Raw genomic sequence first — 16722 nt, 5'->3', positions numbered from 1 at the left:
GCCTCACACGAGGGAGACAGGAGGATCGGAGTCAGGCGAAAGCAGAAGGCGGAGTGATGTGGCCGTGAGCCAAGGAATATGGGCAGCCTTTAGAAGCTGGAAACGAATGCTCTTCCCAAGAGCCCCCAGAAGGAAAGTGGTCCTGACACCTTGGTTTTAGCCCCATGGGACTTGTGTTGGACTTCGGACCTCCAGAACCATAAGAGACTAAATCTGTGTTCTTTTCGCCATGAAGTCAGGGGTAATCAATCACAGCAGCAATAGGAAATAAATGCAAGAGATACAGCCAGGTTGGTTTAATGCTGATGTGAGTTGTTCCATCAGCTCTAAGGGTCCACAGTGGACCCAGACAGTGCCTATAAACTGCCACTGGCTGGACAGAACAGCCAAGCAAAGACAAAAGGAAGGAGGCGGAAGACACCCAAATCTCTCCCTCCTCTGGGTCCACCAGCCCCACCAAGCTAGCCTGCATATATGTCTGACCCTAAGAGGGAAGGGACCACGCATGCTCTGCCACCACTGTTTCCCAGGGCCTGGAGTACCAGGGGACCAACAGGTGTTTTCCGAATGAAGGAACAAAGGAATGAGTGGACTAGGAGTTCCTTGAGGGCAGGGTCTTATTTCTGAATCCACAGCCAGATGAGCAGTGCCTGGCTGGGCCAGGGTTGGTTACACTGGAATAAAGGAACACAGAAACAATGGAAGACACAGGAAAGCGACCCAGCTGTCACAGGTGGTACAGAGTGAGTGGAGGAGACTCCCTTCCCCAGTCTCTGTGGCCAAACCCAACACAGACCCGTCCTCCACGACGGTGAGCCCAGCACTTCCCATCCGGGGCCTCCCTGGCTCGTGAGTCTTAGGGGCCTCTGGCCCTCCTCAGCAGCATGTGAGCCAGTCCTCTGGCCTGGCCAGCCAAAGGTTTTTGCCCAGGACTTGATCTTGAGCACATGCTGTAGAGATGGTGCGGGGAGGATTCACCTGGGAGGAGCTGGGTCCTGCATCTCCCTTCACTGGTGGTGAAGAGGCTACTTCCTGCACACCCCAATCCCAGCTCCAGGCCGTTCTCCAGGCTGCCGCTGTCCTTCCAGTACATTCCTTTCCCGCTTAGGATAGCCAGATCTCATTGGGCTGCTGGAACACAAGAGCCCTGAGGGACCCACAGGGCCTCCTGGCCCTTGGCCTCTTCTTCCTTCTCAAAGTGGACGTTCTGATATGTTTGCCCATAGACGTTTTTATAGAAGGAACCAGCATTTCTACAACTGTGGCTTCTCCTGGTCACATCATTGGTGCTCTCAGCATCTCCTCTGCCCCTAGCTCACATCCAGGTGGCTCTGGCCCTGCCAGACTGGGTCCAGCCCACTGCTGGGCTGTCAGCAACGATGGCCATCTGGTATGGTCACACCCCCTGAGACCTTCCACTGAGGTATGGCCATGCCCCCTGAGACCACCCCAGCCCCAGTGGCCTGTCTCTCATAGCAGCACTCGGTATCTAAAGGGGTGGAGGGATTTCTTCAGAGTCACTGACCACAGACGCTGCCACACATCAGTATCTTCTCAGCCCCATCCTTCCAGACAGAACCATCCGGGTTTCACGCCTTTCCTCCCGGGGGAGGGTGTGACCCCCTTCCCGAGCCACACTTGGCTTTCTGGCCACTTCCGTTCCTCTCTGGGATCCCCTCAACTCCTGGAGGTCGGTGTGGCATTCCAGGAAGAAGGCAGGTTTGGGGTCATGAGCAGTCTGCAGAACCCAGCTGAACAGGTATGGGACGCAGGCTGGCGAACTAAGTGCGACGATGCATGTTGCTACCAGCCACAGAATACGGTGCTTACTCGGTACCAGGCACCACAAGAGATGCTCACACGTACCTCCTCTCCTCCTCAACGCACGCCCATCTTACAGATGAGGAAGCCGAGGCTCAGAGCAGGCAGTGGGTTGCCTCCGCCCACCCCGGTGCCTGCCCCTAACCTCGCCATGCCTTGGCCAGGACCCTATCCATCCTCCACTCCCCTGCAGCTTCTGGGGTCAAACCCTGAAGCGGGCTGAGTGTTTATGTCCCACCCACAGGACTGGGAGAGGAGGCAGGATCCACGTAGGATGAACTGCAACTGCTCTTGTGAGTCTGGTGTTAAACAAAAACAGCTGAATGAATTAACGACACATTAGGCAAGGCACGGAGATGCCGGGCTGAGGACAGTCTCAATGCGGAACTCTCCCGCACCTCCTTCCAGGGAGACAGAGACAGCCAAGATCTCCCACACACTGCGCCTGGCTCCTTCTGCCCAGCGCGGCAAGAAGGAAAGCTGGCCACGGTCCCCTCCTCACCCCCGTCCAGGCTGGCTGCACTTTGGAAGAAGGCAGAGGCTTCAGCCCTGTTTGTCCACTGTAACAATGAGCATCTTTCCATCAGAGGCCAAAGGGAGTTTAAAGATGACCTGGTCCAGGGGTTCTCAGTCTTTGTGGGGGTTTATGGACGGACCCCTTTGAGAACCTAAAACAAGCTATGGACTCACACCCATGTAATGTCAACATTTATGCACACACACCACACACACATACACCATACACATAAAGACACATACACCACACACACACACACCAGACACATATCATACACTCAAAGACACATATACCACACAGAGACACACACACACACACACCACACAGTTACACATGCACACATACCACAAACGCATACCACATAGACACATACACCACACACACACGCACACATATCCCACACACATATCATACAAACACATACTCATCACACACCATACACAGAAAGACATACCACACACACAGACACACACCTCACACAGAGACACACAGATACACATGCATGTATACCATATACACAGAGACACACATCACATAGACACATACACTACACACACCAGTCACACATATCATACAGACATACGTACACACCACACACATGCACAAACCACTCACAGAGAAACACACACACTATAAACACCACATATAAACACAGCATACATGCACGTATCACACATACATGCACACACATGAATACACATCACATACATACATTCACACATACCACATACACACACCAAGCACACACATGCACATATACCACACCACAGACATATCCACCACACAGACACATACACAGATAAACACAGAGACACACATGAGTACACACACACCTGCACAGATATACAGACACACATATACAGATACACATACCCCACAAAGACACACACAAAAAGCATGCAGACACACTTACACACACATCAGCTATCCCACACGCAGAACTGTGTGGGCAGTTTGGGAATACACCATGGACCGTGGGTTAAGGACTCAGCTCTAATGCATTTCCTCTGCTGCCATTTTTCCACTGGGGAAACCAAGCACACACCACATACCCACAGACTTGCTGGGGTCGTCATCTGTGTCTTTTCCAGCTCTCTTCCCTCTGGGCCCATGGCAAACACACGGGCCATGGGACTTGCTTTCAACAATGAAAAGAACTGATGTCATGCGGACATCAGGGCCCACACATGGAAGCCCTTGAGAGTCTATGCAGTGCCTGGCACGCTCCCTTCCCCCACTGACCCACGGTGGACACACGGCACAAATGAGAAACAACCCCTTGCCATTTCTAGTCACCTAGAATTCGTGGCCACTCGTCACTGTAGCAGCCTGCCCTGCTGTCAGACTGGCTGTCACACAGCGTGTACTCCCACCAGGAACACTGTGCTGTCACCCCCTTCTCTCTGCTGCCTGCTGGACTCCTACTTACCCTTCAGGTCCCACCCGAAATGCCACTCTTCCAGAATGACTGCCTTGATGGTACCTTCGCCTCCCCCATCGAACAGACCATAATGCCTTGCCTGACGCACCACACTGTCCTGGTCTGTCTAGTTGTCCTTCTTCCGCAGGCTATGGGATCTGCGGGGTTACGAACCACGTCTAACTTACGAACAATCGCATCCATGAAACCCGGAGAAAGGTTTGTTAAATGGAAGACTGGTAGGAGTGTTGAACCAATGAATAAATTGGACGGAAGGAGACATGGATGGATGGAAATGCAGGTAAGACAGATGCACAAGCTGATACGTGGTTTGGGGGATAGATGGATGGATGAACGGGGCATCCGTATACCCATTCTGCAGAGCAAAGAAAGTCCGCCCACAACAGACCTTCAAAGAACTCTTAAGCTCTGATTCCCTCTCTTCCCCAAACTGTATTTGACTAAGACTCTAAAAATGATCACGGCTGTGTTTTCTTGAACACTTACTACGTATCAGGCACAGTGCTAAGTATTTTAAATGTAATTTCTATGAGCCTCACAATACCCAAATAGACAAGTATTTGGGTGCAGTTCACAGATAAAATGAGGCCCAGAGAGGTTCTTCCTGCTATCTAGGGTTCCACAGGTAGAATGTGGTAAAACCTAGGATTTCAGGGCTAGTAGAGCCTGGGGTTCCATGGCTAGTTAAGAGTCTAAGGTTCCAGAGCAAGTGGCCAGGAGAGCTGGGCAGGAACTCAGGTCTGTCTGACCCCACAGTCTTCTCTCCCTACAATCCAGCCCTGAACAGGAAGCGATGCATCTGAGCTCCTCTGGGGTCCCGGGACTTGGGTTGGGACACCCGTGAGCGTTATTTCTCCACGGCAGCTGCCCCGCTGATGGAGCAGGAAGAGGAAGGACTTGGCACACAGGAGACATCACCTTGAAATTAAGGGGAAGGGCAGAACTTGTCTCTAGGAGAGCAGGTGGAGGCCAATGGAGCCACAGAGGCTGGGACGAGGCTGGGCTGCAAACTGCTCGTTCCTTCGGCTTGTCTGCTTTTGAAGAAGGACAGGGGCTGCTGGGCAACGTTTTGAATCCCAGCACAGGCATCTCTAAGCGGCTTACAAGCAAAGGGAGGGCTGACCAGGCTGCATTCCAGCCTGGGGAAGAGGGTATGCTTCTGCACAGAGTCCCCATACTGGCCTGCTGGCGGCTGAGCCAAAACAGCCCAGCCCACAGGGTCACTCGGAGGAGAATCCATTCAAACACAGGAGGGGTCCCCCAGCCCGACCCCAGGTCCCCTGGGAGCCACAGGCAGCTGGCTGGTTCTGCCTTCTCCTGGTGTTAAATCTCTGGAATGCTGAAAGGGCTTGGTTCCAGGCAAATACTGCCCAATTTCCTCTCCCAAACTTGCCAAGTTCTTTCTCATTGTTGTATTGTCTGGAGAGGTGAGAAAAACAGCCAAGGGTGCATTGTGAGCAACCTTTTCCAAGTTCCCCTTCCCTGGCCCAATTTCTTAGGGAAAAGCAGCTTCCTTTCTTACTGGAAGCTAGAGAGAGAGAGACCTTTCTGGTGCTTTCCAGACCGGAAAGGTTCTGCTCTCTACCTTCCAGTAAGAAAGGAACCCACCCTGTCCCTGCCCTGCTGCCAGCATTTGGGGTACACAGTTGCCCTGCCTGCTTCAGGACTTTCCGGAACATCGGTGAGAAGAGCCGAGTCCCGGAACCCATCCCCAAGAGAAGCAGACGCTCCTGGGAGGAGGGTCTCCCTGCTCTTGTCTTGCCTGAAGCCTTGTTTGTGGAGCAGTGGCTCTGTCTGATTTTTGCTGATGAGCAGAAAGTCAATTTAGAGGCAGAATCCCCCCGAAGATGATCTGCACCAAGTTGCTCTCTAGTGCCCGCTACTCCAAACCAGGGGCCAGTGAGGAGCACCCCCATGACATTTTCGTGACACTGTCTGCATACTTACATGGCTGGTGTCCCCACAAGAAAACGCTAGCAGAAAGGGTGCTAAGGGAGGAAACAGGATAAACAGGTCCCTTCTGCAACCAGGGATTCTAATAAAACGGCATTAGGGGAGCTCAGGCGGAAAAACACAAAGCATCCAAAACACACCAACTGGACCCATGCTGGAAGTCTGGGCGCCTCTGTCCGGCAACTCAATCCTGCTAGCAGATTGCTCTGTCTCAGAGTTGGGGATGAGGGACATGGGGCTGAATGTTCTCTCTGCCTTCCATAAAGGACCAAGTCAGCTTCCCAAGGTCTGCAAGAGGCACTGATTCAAATTCTATCAAAGCAAGAGTTTTCCAAGGAGGTCCTTAGAAGACAGAGAGAAAAGAGGAGGAAAAGAGAGAAGTGGGGGACACACAGGGAGGACTGGGGGGCGGGCTTGTTGGTGGAGAGAGCCCTGGAGGAAGGACGTGTAAGAGAAGTCCAGAAGAACGAGCCACAGCAAGAACTGAAGAGACAGCAGGGGACAGAAGGGGCAGGGATGGGAGAGAGAGATGGAGAAAAGGCATCAGAGAGACGGAGGAAAACAGACACGCTTGGATGCGGAGAACCTGAGCAGAGACGGAGAGATCGGCCAGCTTGGGGTAGGGAAGGGACACTGGCCCTCTTTGGGCCCTGCCATCACCCTTAGGTAGAGAGACCTCGGAGCTGTAATGCAGCAGGTTGAAGACCCAAGATCAAAGAGCACCCTGTGACCCCAGGCAATTTTCTCCAGGAGGGGGTCCGGTGCCTGCAGCATGAGGTCAAAACGAAAGACCTGGAGGCTGGCATGGCTCCACAGAACTTCACGTGACAATGGAAATGTTCTTTATCTGCCCAGTCCAATGCAGCAGCCTCTAGCCATGTGTGGCCTGTGGGCACTGGAGGTGTAGCTGAGGGCTGAGGAATCTTGTTATTAATCTGATTAAGTAAATTAAATCCAAATGTGAGCCGCCACGCGTGGCTGGTGGCAGCTGTGTTGAAGGCATCTTTACTCCTCGGTTGACTAGGAGCACTCAGGTGATGCTGTTCGGACAGACTGTAGCCCATGAGGGCACCCGGCTGCTTCCTGGTCCCCCCTCCCACCCTGGAGCAGGGAAGATCTGTCCCCAGGGCCACAGGGGTTGTTCTCAGTGACACCACGGCTCTAGGTTCTAACACAGTGTGTTGTACATGAATCAGGACAAAGAAAAGGCTCTCAAAACAGGGAGTCCTGCCACCTGTCACAAAGGGCACGTGAATACAACCAGCACTGAAAAAGCCCTGAGCACCACCCTGGGGGCCAAGCGCACCCCACCCTACCTTCCCTAGAACCACACGGACTTACTAGCCCTGTCGACAGAATTAGCCAGCCACAGACCACGCATGCATCACGGTGAGCAGAGCAAGGGGGTGAGGACGAGAAGAAAGCAAGGGAGAAGCTGATCCAGGTCCACCTCCCCTGATGGAAATGGCAGCCAGGGAGAGAACCACAGCCATCAGGGGCAGGGCTGCACCCACCTGGGTTCCCGGGGGGAAGGGGTGGGAGGGCGAGTCTGCTGCTCCCGCCCTAGCTCGGAGTCCGGCTCTGGATCTGAGGAGCTGCAGGCTGCCTCGTCCTCCTCCTTTTCCTCTGCCCTCTCCTCTCCTGCTCCTGCCTCTGACCGTGCTGTCCACGGGAGCAGGGAGCAGCGAGCGAGTGAGATGCTGGAGCAGCTGGAGGTCCCCCGGCTGCTCACTCCTCAGCGCGGCAGGGGCAGCTCTGCCCCGAAGCCCTGCCGGACGCAGCAGCCAGGCGAGTCATCACAGCTGGGCCCGTGGCCACGGCCGGGTTAAAGGGACATTCCAGGCGCTGCCTCTCTGCCTTTCCGCCTCACTGCTCCTCCATCCCTGCGGCGAGTGAAGCTCTGGCCCCCCTTGGGGGCCAGGGCTGCCCCTCAAGCCCTAGAAGGAATGAGTCCCCTTTGCTGGTAGAGCAGGAAGGTAGGCTCTCAGAGCCTACTCTCCTCCGACTGGACTGTTTTAAGGGACTCCCCCCGCCTCTCTTTGTCATGCACAAATATAGGTCCCTCTGCCTTGTCACCACACTGATTCCGCTAATGTTCCTCTACCCCTTCAGAGCTTTCAGTGGCTCCCTATTGCCTTTGGAACAGTCCAAGGCTTCATCACTCGCTGGCAAGGCCTAGGTGACCTGGCCATCGCCCAAGAGGTCCAGATGCATCCACAGTCCTGAACTCCGCAGCCCTGTCTCCTGCGCTGAGAGGAGATCCCCCATATTCATGCTCTGTACACACACCCCCCTCTGCCCAAAGTGTGTGCCCCCTGCCCCACCACCCTGGCACACTCCTACTCATTCCTCTACACCCAGTTCTAATGCCGCCTGTCTAGGGAACCTGCTTTGCTCCCCCCCCCAAGAAAAATGAGTCTCTCCTTCCTCTGTGCTCCCAGTCCTCTGGGGCTGCCTCTGTATTAGCCATTATTTCAGTAATCATTGTTTACTGAACAATGGCCCTGTCTCCCCAAGGGCTGAGGGGTTCTTCGCCTATGGGGCCTCCCCCTAGCACAGGGGAGATGCTACCTCAAAGCTCCGTGACAGCAGGAAAATCACTGGGGTGGGACATTCTCTGGCATTCCTATCTCTCTGTTGGCCACGGAACCCTGTGATTGCCCACCCATGTCCCACCCTGAGGGGGCTGGCACTAACCACCTCCTTCAGGGACTTTGTGCTGCAGGCATTGGAAGGGCAAGAAGGAGGAGCGAGAAAGCTGGGGGCGGTGACTGATGCCTGTAATCCCAGCACTGCCGCCAACGAGTTGGGTGGATCACGGGGTCAAGGGTTCGAGGTCAGCCTGACCAACATGGTGAAACCCCATGTCTACTAATAAAGTACAAAAATTAGCTGGGCATGGTGGCGCCCACCTGTAGTCCCAGCTTCCTGGGAGGCTGAGGCAGGAGAATCACTTGCACCCCGGGAGGCGGAGGTTGCAGTGAGCCAAGATCACGCCAGTGCACTCCAGCCTGGGCGACAGACCAAGACTCCGTCTCAAACAAATAAATAAAAGAAAAGAATTGAAAAAAAAAAAAAAAGGAGCGAGTGAAGAGGCAGGGGGCTGGCAGGAGAAGCGTCTGGCAGGAAGGTGAGACTGACATCTATCATAAAGATGAGAAGAGAGAAAGAAAGGACGAGAGAGGGAGGCTTTGCTGGCTGTGGGGGAAGAGGGACAGGGTGAGAGCGGACAGGAAGCAAAGCACAGAGGGCACAGCCGGACAGATTCACAAAGAAGAAGGCAGACTGGGGTGGGCGTGGTTTCCAGAGTCCTCTGAGAGCTGACAGTAAGGGACAGGACTTTCCCAACAGCTCAGTATTCCTCGGAGGCTAAACTGGGTGACTCTTAGCCCAATGCTGTCACACCATCCAGTGGCCGCTAAATCTGAAATAGCGCAAAGAGATGCTCTCTAAAAACCTAAGAGAAAGCTAAAACAATCCCCAAAGAAAAATCAAGGCAGACTTCTTTGCACTGATAAGAGGGTAAATTTTCTCTAGATGAGGGGTGTTGGACCCAGGGTTCCTTCTGGGAAGTGGGCTGGCTCCCCGACATGATAGAACACGTCTTATGTATGTGTGACCGGGGCTGGGGATGTCAGTTACTTCTCCATTTGCAGTGGACCCACTCACTGCCTGTGTGTGGGCCTGGCGGGGCTTCCCATCAGAGTACCCGGGCCTTGCCTGAGGTCAAGGGTGAGAGAGTAATCCAGGGGAGGGCATTCCTGGAGGCTGAGTGGGAACACAGCAGAGCCAGTCAGGATCTTCCATGAGATTTTCTAAAAGCTACTGGAAAGAAAAAGGGCACTCACTCTTAAGGCTCACAAGCTCTCAGAACGTGGCTTTGGGCTCCCGGCAGCTCACCATACCTACCACACGGTGAGATTCTGCCAATGAAGCCACCACACAGAAGTGCAGCCAGGACATGGAGAGAAACCCTGAATATTAATGATGCCACCTGACCCCTGGATCCAGCAACGCCTGAAGTCCTCTCTACGACTTTGCAATTATTTTAATAGTTAACAGCATTAAACTCTCTTTTTGTCTCACTAGTTAGAATCATGTTTGTGACATTTCCAACCAAAAGTCCTGACCAGTACACACAGAATGCCCTTTTTTCCCCCAAAAAGACAGCTTATACTTCTATCAGTCTCAAAAGACTTAGATCAACAGCAAGATGTCACAAACCCCCTCACTCGAACTAAAGCAAAAAGGTATTATCTATTGCCCATCTGCTTTTCACAGCCTTCTTGGGCCTAACAACGCACCCGTATGCCTGTTTCCTCATGTGTAAAATAGAGATCATAAAACATACTTATCAGGTTTATTACGGGAACTAAATAAGTCGCCTGAAAAGTTCCTGCAGCAGGCGAGCAGTAGGCGCTCAGGCCAGGCACAATCCCCCTGCCTTTTCTCCGGTCAGACCCAGTTTATAGTTTTCTTATACTTGGAGAATAAAATCACCCAAAGTTAAACAACCTTTCCTCTTGAGAGTTGGCTAGCTCCCTCCAAGGGAAATGAGGGGAGGGCAGGTGCAGCGGGGTGAGGGAGAAGAAACTGCTTGCTCATGTTTATTTCTCCTACCTGCAGTAAGACAGTTCCCCCAGGAATCGTGAGCTGTAAACAGTACTTCGGGGCATTCTCCCAGGACAGCAGCTGAACGTCCTCAATCGCACTGTAAGAGACTGAGTTTTCCATGTACCCAGTTGGCTGCAGCAAAAAAAGAAAAAGAAGAGACACACGTTGGTTACAGGAGAGGCGTGACGTCCGCATCTCAGAAGGTTCCTGGAAACATTGCCCCTCTGGCGACAGGCAAATGGAGCTGGTGCAGGAACTTGGCGCCTCTGGGGGCCAAAGGAAGCCTCCCTGTTTCTGGCTGGCCATATCCAGATGCAAGGGGGTTCATTGTCAAACTCCACCCGCACGTTTGGAGGTTTGCAGTTGGGAACAGAGTGGGAGCGGGTGGAGGGCAAGGACTGAGGCACTGGTGCTCCTGGTATCCTCCAGGCCAGCACAGGGCACGGCCAGAAGCCCGCCATCCCTCACCAGCAACACGCCACCACCTTCTCCTGCCCGGCAAGCACTGACCTCCCTCCCTCCTCCTCTCCCCACAGATATGCATCCTCCTCCCAGCCTCCAGAGCCACATTCCAAGATGGCAAACTCCCTATCCCCACTCCCCTGCTCAACATTCTTCAATGGCTCCCAATGGCCCAGCCACAAAATCCACACTACCATCCACAGTTGACAGCGTCTCCCTGTGCACCCCCCGCCGCCCTGCACCATGGCGACATCGCTCCCTTTCCACACTCCTCATACTGCCCTGCTGATGGTGCCTCAAACTCAACCTGTTCCTTGTCCCAGAAACAGCACAGCCCCACACCTGCCATCTGCGCTTCTACTGTCCCCGTCTCATCTCAGCTGCACTTTTTGGGGCAACTCACACCCTCCAGACCCATGACCCACCCAGGTGGCACCCTTCCCTGTGTCCTCCTCTTCCGGGGCTCACCACATCCTCTTTTATTATTTGTAGCTTTATTCGGTGTCATTATCTGTGGGGTGTCTGCCTTCTGGCCAGGCTGCTAGCTCCCTGAAGCCAGGGCCTAGGTCTGTCTTGGTTCCCACTCTTTCCCCAGTGCCTGGCCCATGGCAAGGGCTCAACAGCACGTGTTGAAAAGAATGAGAAGGGCTATCATTATCAGTCATGAGCAGGGCCGGGCAAGAGAAACCCACAGCCACCCACTATCTCTGAGTGAGTCTTGCTGCCCTGAGAAGGCACCCGGTGACCGAGAGACACACTGGTCACCAGGAATCAGTGAAGCTAGAGCTGTCCTTGAGACCGTGGCTCCAGGAAGCCAGACTTCGGGACAATCAGGTGAGTGCAGTGCAGCTGAGGAGAGTAACAGCGGACACTGCCCAAGCTCTGGCATGCACCCTGCACACATGGCAATTATTTAATCCTCACAAAGGTCTTGTGGAACAGGTATCAGTCATTCCATCATACAGACAAGGAAGCTGAGGCTCAGGAGGTCACATGATTTGGCCAAGATCATCCAGCTAGGAGTGGCATGGCCAGGTTTGAACTCAGCCACTGACTACGGAATCAGAGGCCGGACCTCTATCCTGTGTTGCAAGAAAAAGGCAAAGGCAATTCATCTAATTCCACCATAAAGATGGAGGACCTCCATTAGGTTTGTTAATTTCAGTATGTGTCTGCCAAAGTAGAGTTACGGTGATGGGGGGGGGGGGAGGTAGAAAGGGTTGATGGCTGAAGCTGCCTCAATTTCCCTGATGTGATCAATTCCTAGGCTCAAAAAGTACAACGCATTGATCAATTAATTCTTCATTCATTCCTTCATTCATCCGACAGACATTTATGAGCTCCTACTATGTTCCAGGCGCCATGCTAGGTGCTGGAGATTCAGCAGTGAATAAGACCAGAGCCCAGCAGGCAAACAGACAACAAACAAAATACCGACATAAATAAACTACTGGAGAGTGGCAGGTGCTGCAAAAAGAATCACAATGGAGTGTGATGACAGGTGGCTGAGAGCAGGAGTAAAGAACATTCCAGGCCGGGCGCAGTGGCTCATGCCTGTAATCCCAGGACTTTGGGAGGCCAAGGTGGGTGGATCACGAGGTCAAGAGATGGAGACCATCCTGGTCAACATGGTGAAACCCCATCTCTACTAAAAACACAAAAATTAGCTGGGCATGGTGGCGCTGCGCCTGTAGTCCCAGCTACTTGGGAAGCTGAGGCAGGAGAATTGCTTGAACCCAGGAGGCGGAGGTTGCAGTGAGCCGAGATCATGCCACTGCACTCCAGTCTGGGTAACAAGAACGAAAACTCCATCACAAAACAAACAAACAAACAAGAATATCCCAGAGCCCACGTCAGTGCAAAGGCTCTGAGATGGGAACAGCTGGGAGTGTCCAAGGAGGAGCTGGTGAAACGGAGCAAGGGTGGGGTGACACCTTGGAGAGAAGGGCGGGCCACTCCTGGAGAGGTTAGTAGGTCCACCTAGGGGCTCAGGGATTCCTCACAGGTGGCTGCAGGAGCCTTAGCCAAGGTTCACTAGGATTGCCGCACAGAAAACAGACCTGGAAGGAGATAGTGGTGGCAGGGGACAGCCTGTAGGCTGCTGCACAGGTCCAGGTGAGCGATAAGGCTGCTTGGACCCTGTAATTTAAGGGAGGAGACAGCTGCGTTCATCCCGTCCTTCCCACCAGCGCATCGCTCACCCTCAGAGGACCCTCTGGCCACCAATCCAGGCGGCTGCCATGTGTCACCCAAGAAGGTTCTCTTTATATCAGCATGCCTCAAAGTCACACTCGTGAGCCTGCCCTTCACTGATCTGCCCTACTCCAGGGTCCCATGCACTGCTGTGTTCTCAGTCTTCTGCAGTAAATGACAGCCCTCACAGCATGTTTTGTCCTGAGCACTGCTGGAGAAGCCAGGGCTTGCCAGTTGGTTCTATGCTTATTTTCCTCACCCACATTCAAATATTTACTGTGTTGGTCACTGACTATCTGTGTCCCCTGCTAGTTTAGGCACCGCGGGAGCAGGAGGATTCACCTGCTCTGTTTCTTGTGCCTAAATGGTGCCTGACCTTTAGGAGATGATTATTAATTTATTAACAAATGAATGAATATCTTACAAAAATAAAGGCAATGTTTTTTACATTGTGTTTTAAATCTGTGTTTTACCTATAAGCACCACCCACAACACACAGGAGAGACGCTTTCTGAGCCTACCTTTGTACGGCCCTGCCTTAGCTGTCTTAATGTGGCTGTGATCTGAAGTTGCAACCAAGGCTTTTTGGGGAAAGGCTGGGTATAAATAAATACATACCGGTTTTTTTTTTTTTTCCTTTGAGATGGAGTTTCGCTCTTGTTGCCCAGGCTAGAGTGCAATGGCGCATTCTCGGCTAATTACAACCTCCGCCTCTCTGGTTCAAGCGATTCTCCTGCCTCAGCCTCCCTAGTAGCTGGGATTACAGGCGCATGCCACCACACCTGGGTAATTTTTTTGTATTTTTAGTACAGATGGGGTTTCACCACGTTGCCCAGGCTGGTCTTGAACTCCTGACTTCAGGTGATCCGCCCGCCTCAGCCTCCCAAAGTTCTGGGACTACAGGCATGAGCCACTGTGCCCGGTCCATGTTGTTTTTAAAAAGCAGATGAGCTGCTTGCCTGCTGTCTGAAGCAGCAGCTGGCCAAAAGCAGACTTTTTAGGACAAAGGAGGCCTGTGTTTGGGCCACTTAGTGTGTGTCCTTAGGCAAGTTACTGTCCCTCTCTGAGCTAGTTTCCTCTACTGGTTAAGATAAGAATTTATTTAGTAGGTAGAATTCCTAGGAACATTAAAGGAGATCCAGTTTATCAAGGACTCAGCACAGTACCCAGAACAAACTAGAGTGCAATCAAAAACTATTGTGAGGAAGACTCAACTTTGCCTCTGGGGTCTTCCTCCACAAACTCAGAACCCAGTCTAACCAGGAGAAAAACAGCAGACAAACCCTAACCAAGGGACCTTCCTCAAAACTCCTGACCAGTGCTCATGAAAAGTGGGGAAAGCCTGAGCAGCTATTCCAGCCGAGGGAAGTTTCGGGAGCCGTGACTTAGAAGTATGGTGGGATCCTGGATGGGATTCTCAGACAGAAAAAGGACATCATGGGAAACCTAATAAAATGTGGACTTTGGCAATCACGTATCAATATTGGTTCATGAGTTGTGACAGACGCGGCACACAGACTAAGAGGCTACTAGCATGGATCATCCACAACACTTTTCCTCACATCTCCCACTGTCCTAAAAGAAAACGTTCATTTAAAAACAAAAACCAAACTGCCGCTCCTGCTGCAGTACTATCACCCGGCACGAACACATGAGGCTTGAGGGGACTCGGGCTGGATTGGGATCCAGGGCCCCTGAATGCTGCTGTTCTTTGGACTCAGATACGAGCTAACACTGCCTAGGCACCCCTGCTGTTCTGGGTACTTTCCTGTTGCTGGGACGATTTTACAGATAACTGATAATTCCCTGGTAAGGTGAACATGATGATCGGAGCTCCAGGGGAGGAGATTCCTGTCTGGGGTAGGAGGCTGAATTGGATAAGAGAAAACATTAAAATTCTCCTCCACTGAGGGATGGTAGGGAATCCTGCTCTAAGATGCATAGCTAAGAGAACAGTAAGCAGATTAATTTTTTTTTTTTTTCTAAACGTAAGAGCAGTAAGGCATACTGTATGATTCCATTTATATGACATCCTGAAATAAACAAAACGACAGGGGCTGAAATCACACCCAGGGTTGCCAGCCGCTGGGGCGGGCGAGGAGCAGGGGGACTTGTGGGGGCGATGGGAATATTCTCTGTATTGACTGTGGGGGCGATGGCACTTGGCTGTATACGTTTGTCAGAACTCACAGACCGGCAAGCTGAAAGCGTGACTCTTACTGTATGTAAATTACAAAGCAAACCTGACTAAAAAAGGCAATGCGTGAATACTGAAGGTAATTTGGAAGATGATGAACAGAATAAAATCTCTCCCATAAAAATCCAATCAAGACCACTCATTAGCACTCTGGTGTATGACTTTTCTGATTATTTTGACATATAATTTTTTATAAAGCCCAAATCATAAAGCACATAGAATTTTGTAATGCCTTTTTTTCACATTATAGCATATAGATTTCCCTGCTCCCATCAGTGAGCTCCAGCACCCTCACTGTAGCAGCTATAAAACATTCCACCAGCATCAATTTCATCCCTGCTGTCACCCCCTCCCCCAGGGACAGTACCACTGTTTCATTTCATGCTGCCACGCACAACTCCGCAGTGAACATCCTTGTGAAACATGTTTTTCTACCCTATATTTAGGATTATTTCCTTAGGCCAGATTCCCAGAAATGGAATTACTGGGACAAAGGGCAAGAACATATTTTACGTTGTTGCCAAATTGCTCTCATTAAATGGATATTAAAGGGAACCGGGGAGCCCTGGCCAAGGCTGAGGGGCCTTTGTCCTGGGCCACAGGATTGACAGGGCCATGTGAGAAGCAATGAGCGAACCTGGGTAGGTTCTGCAGGGTGGGTTCCGCAGGAGAGCTCCCCGACCGACTGCCCGCAAGGTGACCGTGCCCTGCAGGTACTGTAGATGTGGCAGCCCACGAGCTGGGGTTCCTGCCCCTGGGGACACTGCCTTCCATGGGAGTTGGGGAATGGGTCGCTGAACTCTGTCTTTGTCTTTTGGCTCTGAGAGACAGATATGGGGCTAGTTTTTGGGGGAGGGGGTCTCACATCTGCCAGACCAGAAAGAGATACTTCCCCTCTGCCTGTTTCCAGATGAGCACACTGTCCAGTGGCACATGATGCTGGATCTGGGCTGGAAAAGCAGGGCCTGGAGGGACCTCATGAGGGCCCCATGTGAGCACCCCACCCCCACCAAGGCCTTCAGAACTGACGTTCCAAATCAGACACCTCCTCAGACCTACTCCCAGAGTGGGTGAGGAATGGGGTGAGCTGAACCCCCCAGAAACAGCCTCCCATCAGGCCCCTGATGCTGGCACAAGGCCCCAGCCTGTGCCTTCCCTTGCCTTTCTGGGGAGCCAGCTCCCTCCGGCCCAAATTTGTCTGCTGGTTTCCATGGGGATTCCTCTCAAAGGGAATATGAATCATGACGTCCAGTCTGACTAAAAGCGTGTCCCAGGGAGGGGAGGAGCTCCCGGACCCCAAAAGAAGAAGTCAGTCTGGAAAATCCTCCCGTGAGCTTGCTCCCGAGGCCAGAGGATCTGGGAGGCCACAGAAACATTGCCCAGTCGGGGATGGGGTTGAAAACAGCAGGCTGGGCCGGGCGCGGTGGCTCAAGCCTGTAATCCCAGCACTTTGGGAGGCCGAGGCGGGTGGATCACGAGGTCAAGAGATCAAGACCATCCTGGTCAACATGGTGAAACCCTGTC

General features: G+C 52.6%; 1 protein-coding gene across 1 annotated transcript in view; it reads right to left on the bottom strand.

Annotated features, from left to right (window-relative positions):
• CMIP (c-Maf inducing protein) overlaps nt 1-16722 on the bottom strand; it is a 257606-nt gene that overhangs the window by 92663 nt on the left and 148221 nt on the right. The window contains exon 2 of the mRNA XM_032284536.1: nt 10353-10478. Coding sequence (XP_032140427.1) covers nt 10353-10478 — 126 coding nt within the window. The remainder of the gene's footprint in view (nt 1-10352; nt 10479-16722) is intronic.

This window comes from Sapajus apella, unplaced genomic scaffold (assembly GCF_009761245.1).
Source record: "Sapajus apella isolate SASKATOON/1434 unplaced genomic scaffold, GSC_monkey_1.0 scaffold15, whole genome shotgun sequence".
Lineage (NCBI taxonomy): Eukaryota > Metazoa > Chordata > Mammalia > Primates > Cebidae > Sapajus > Sapajus apella.
The sequence above is the reverse complement of the archived record's forward strand: the minus strand, read 5'-3'. Positions and strand labels throughout refer to the sequence as shown.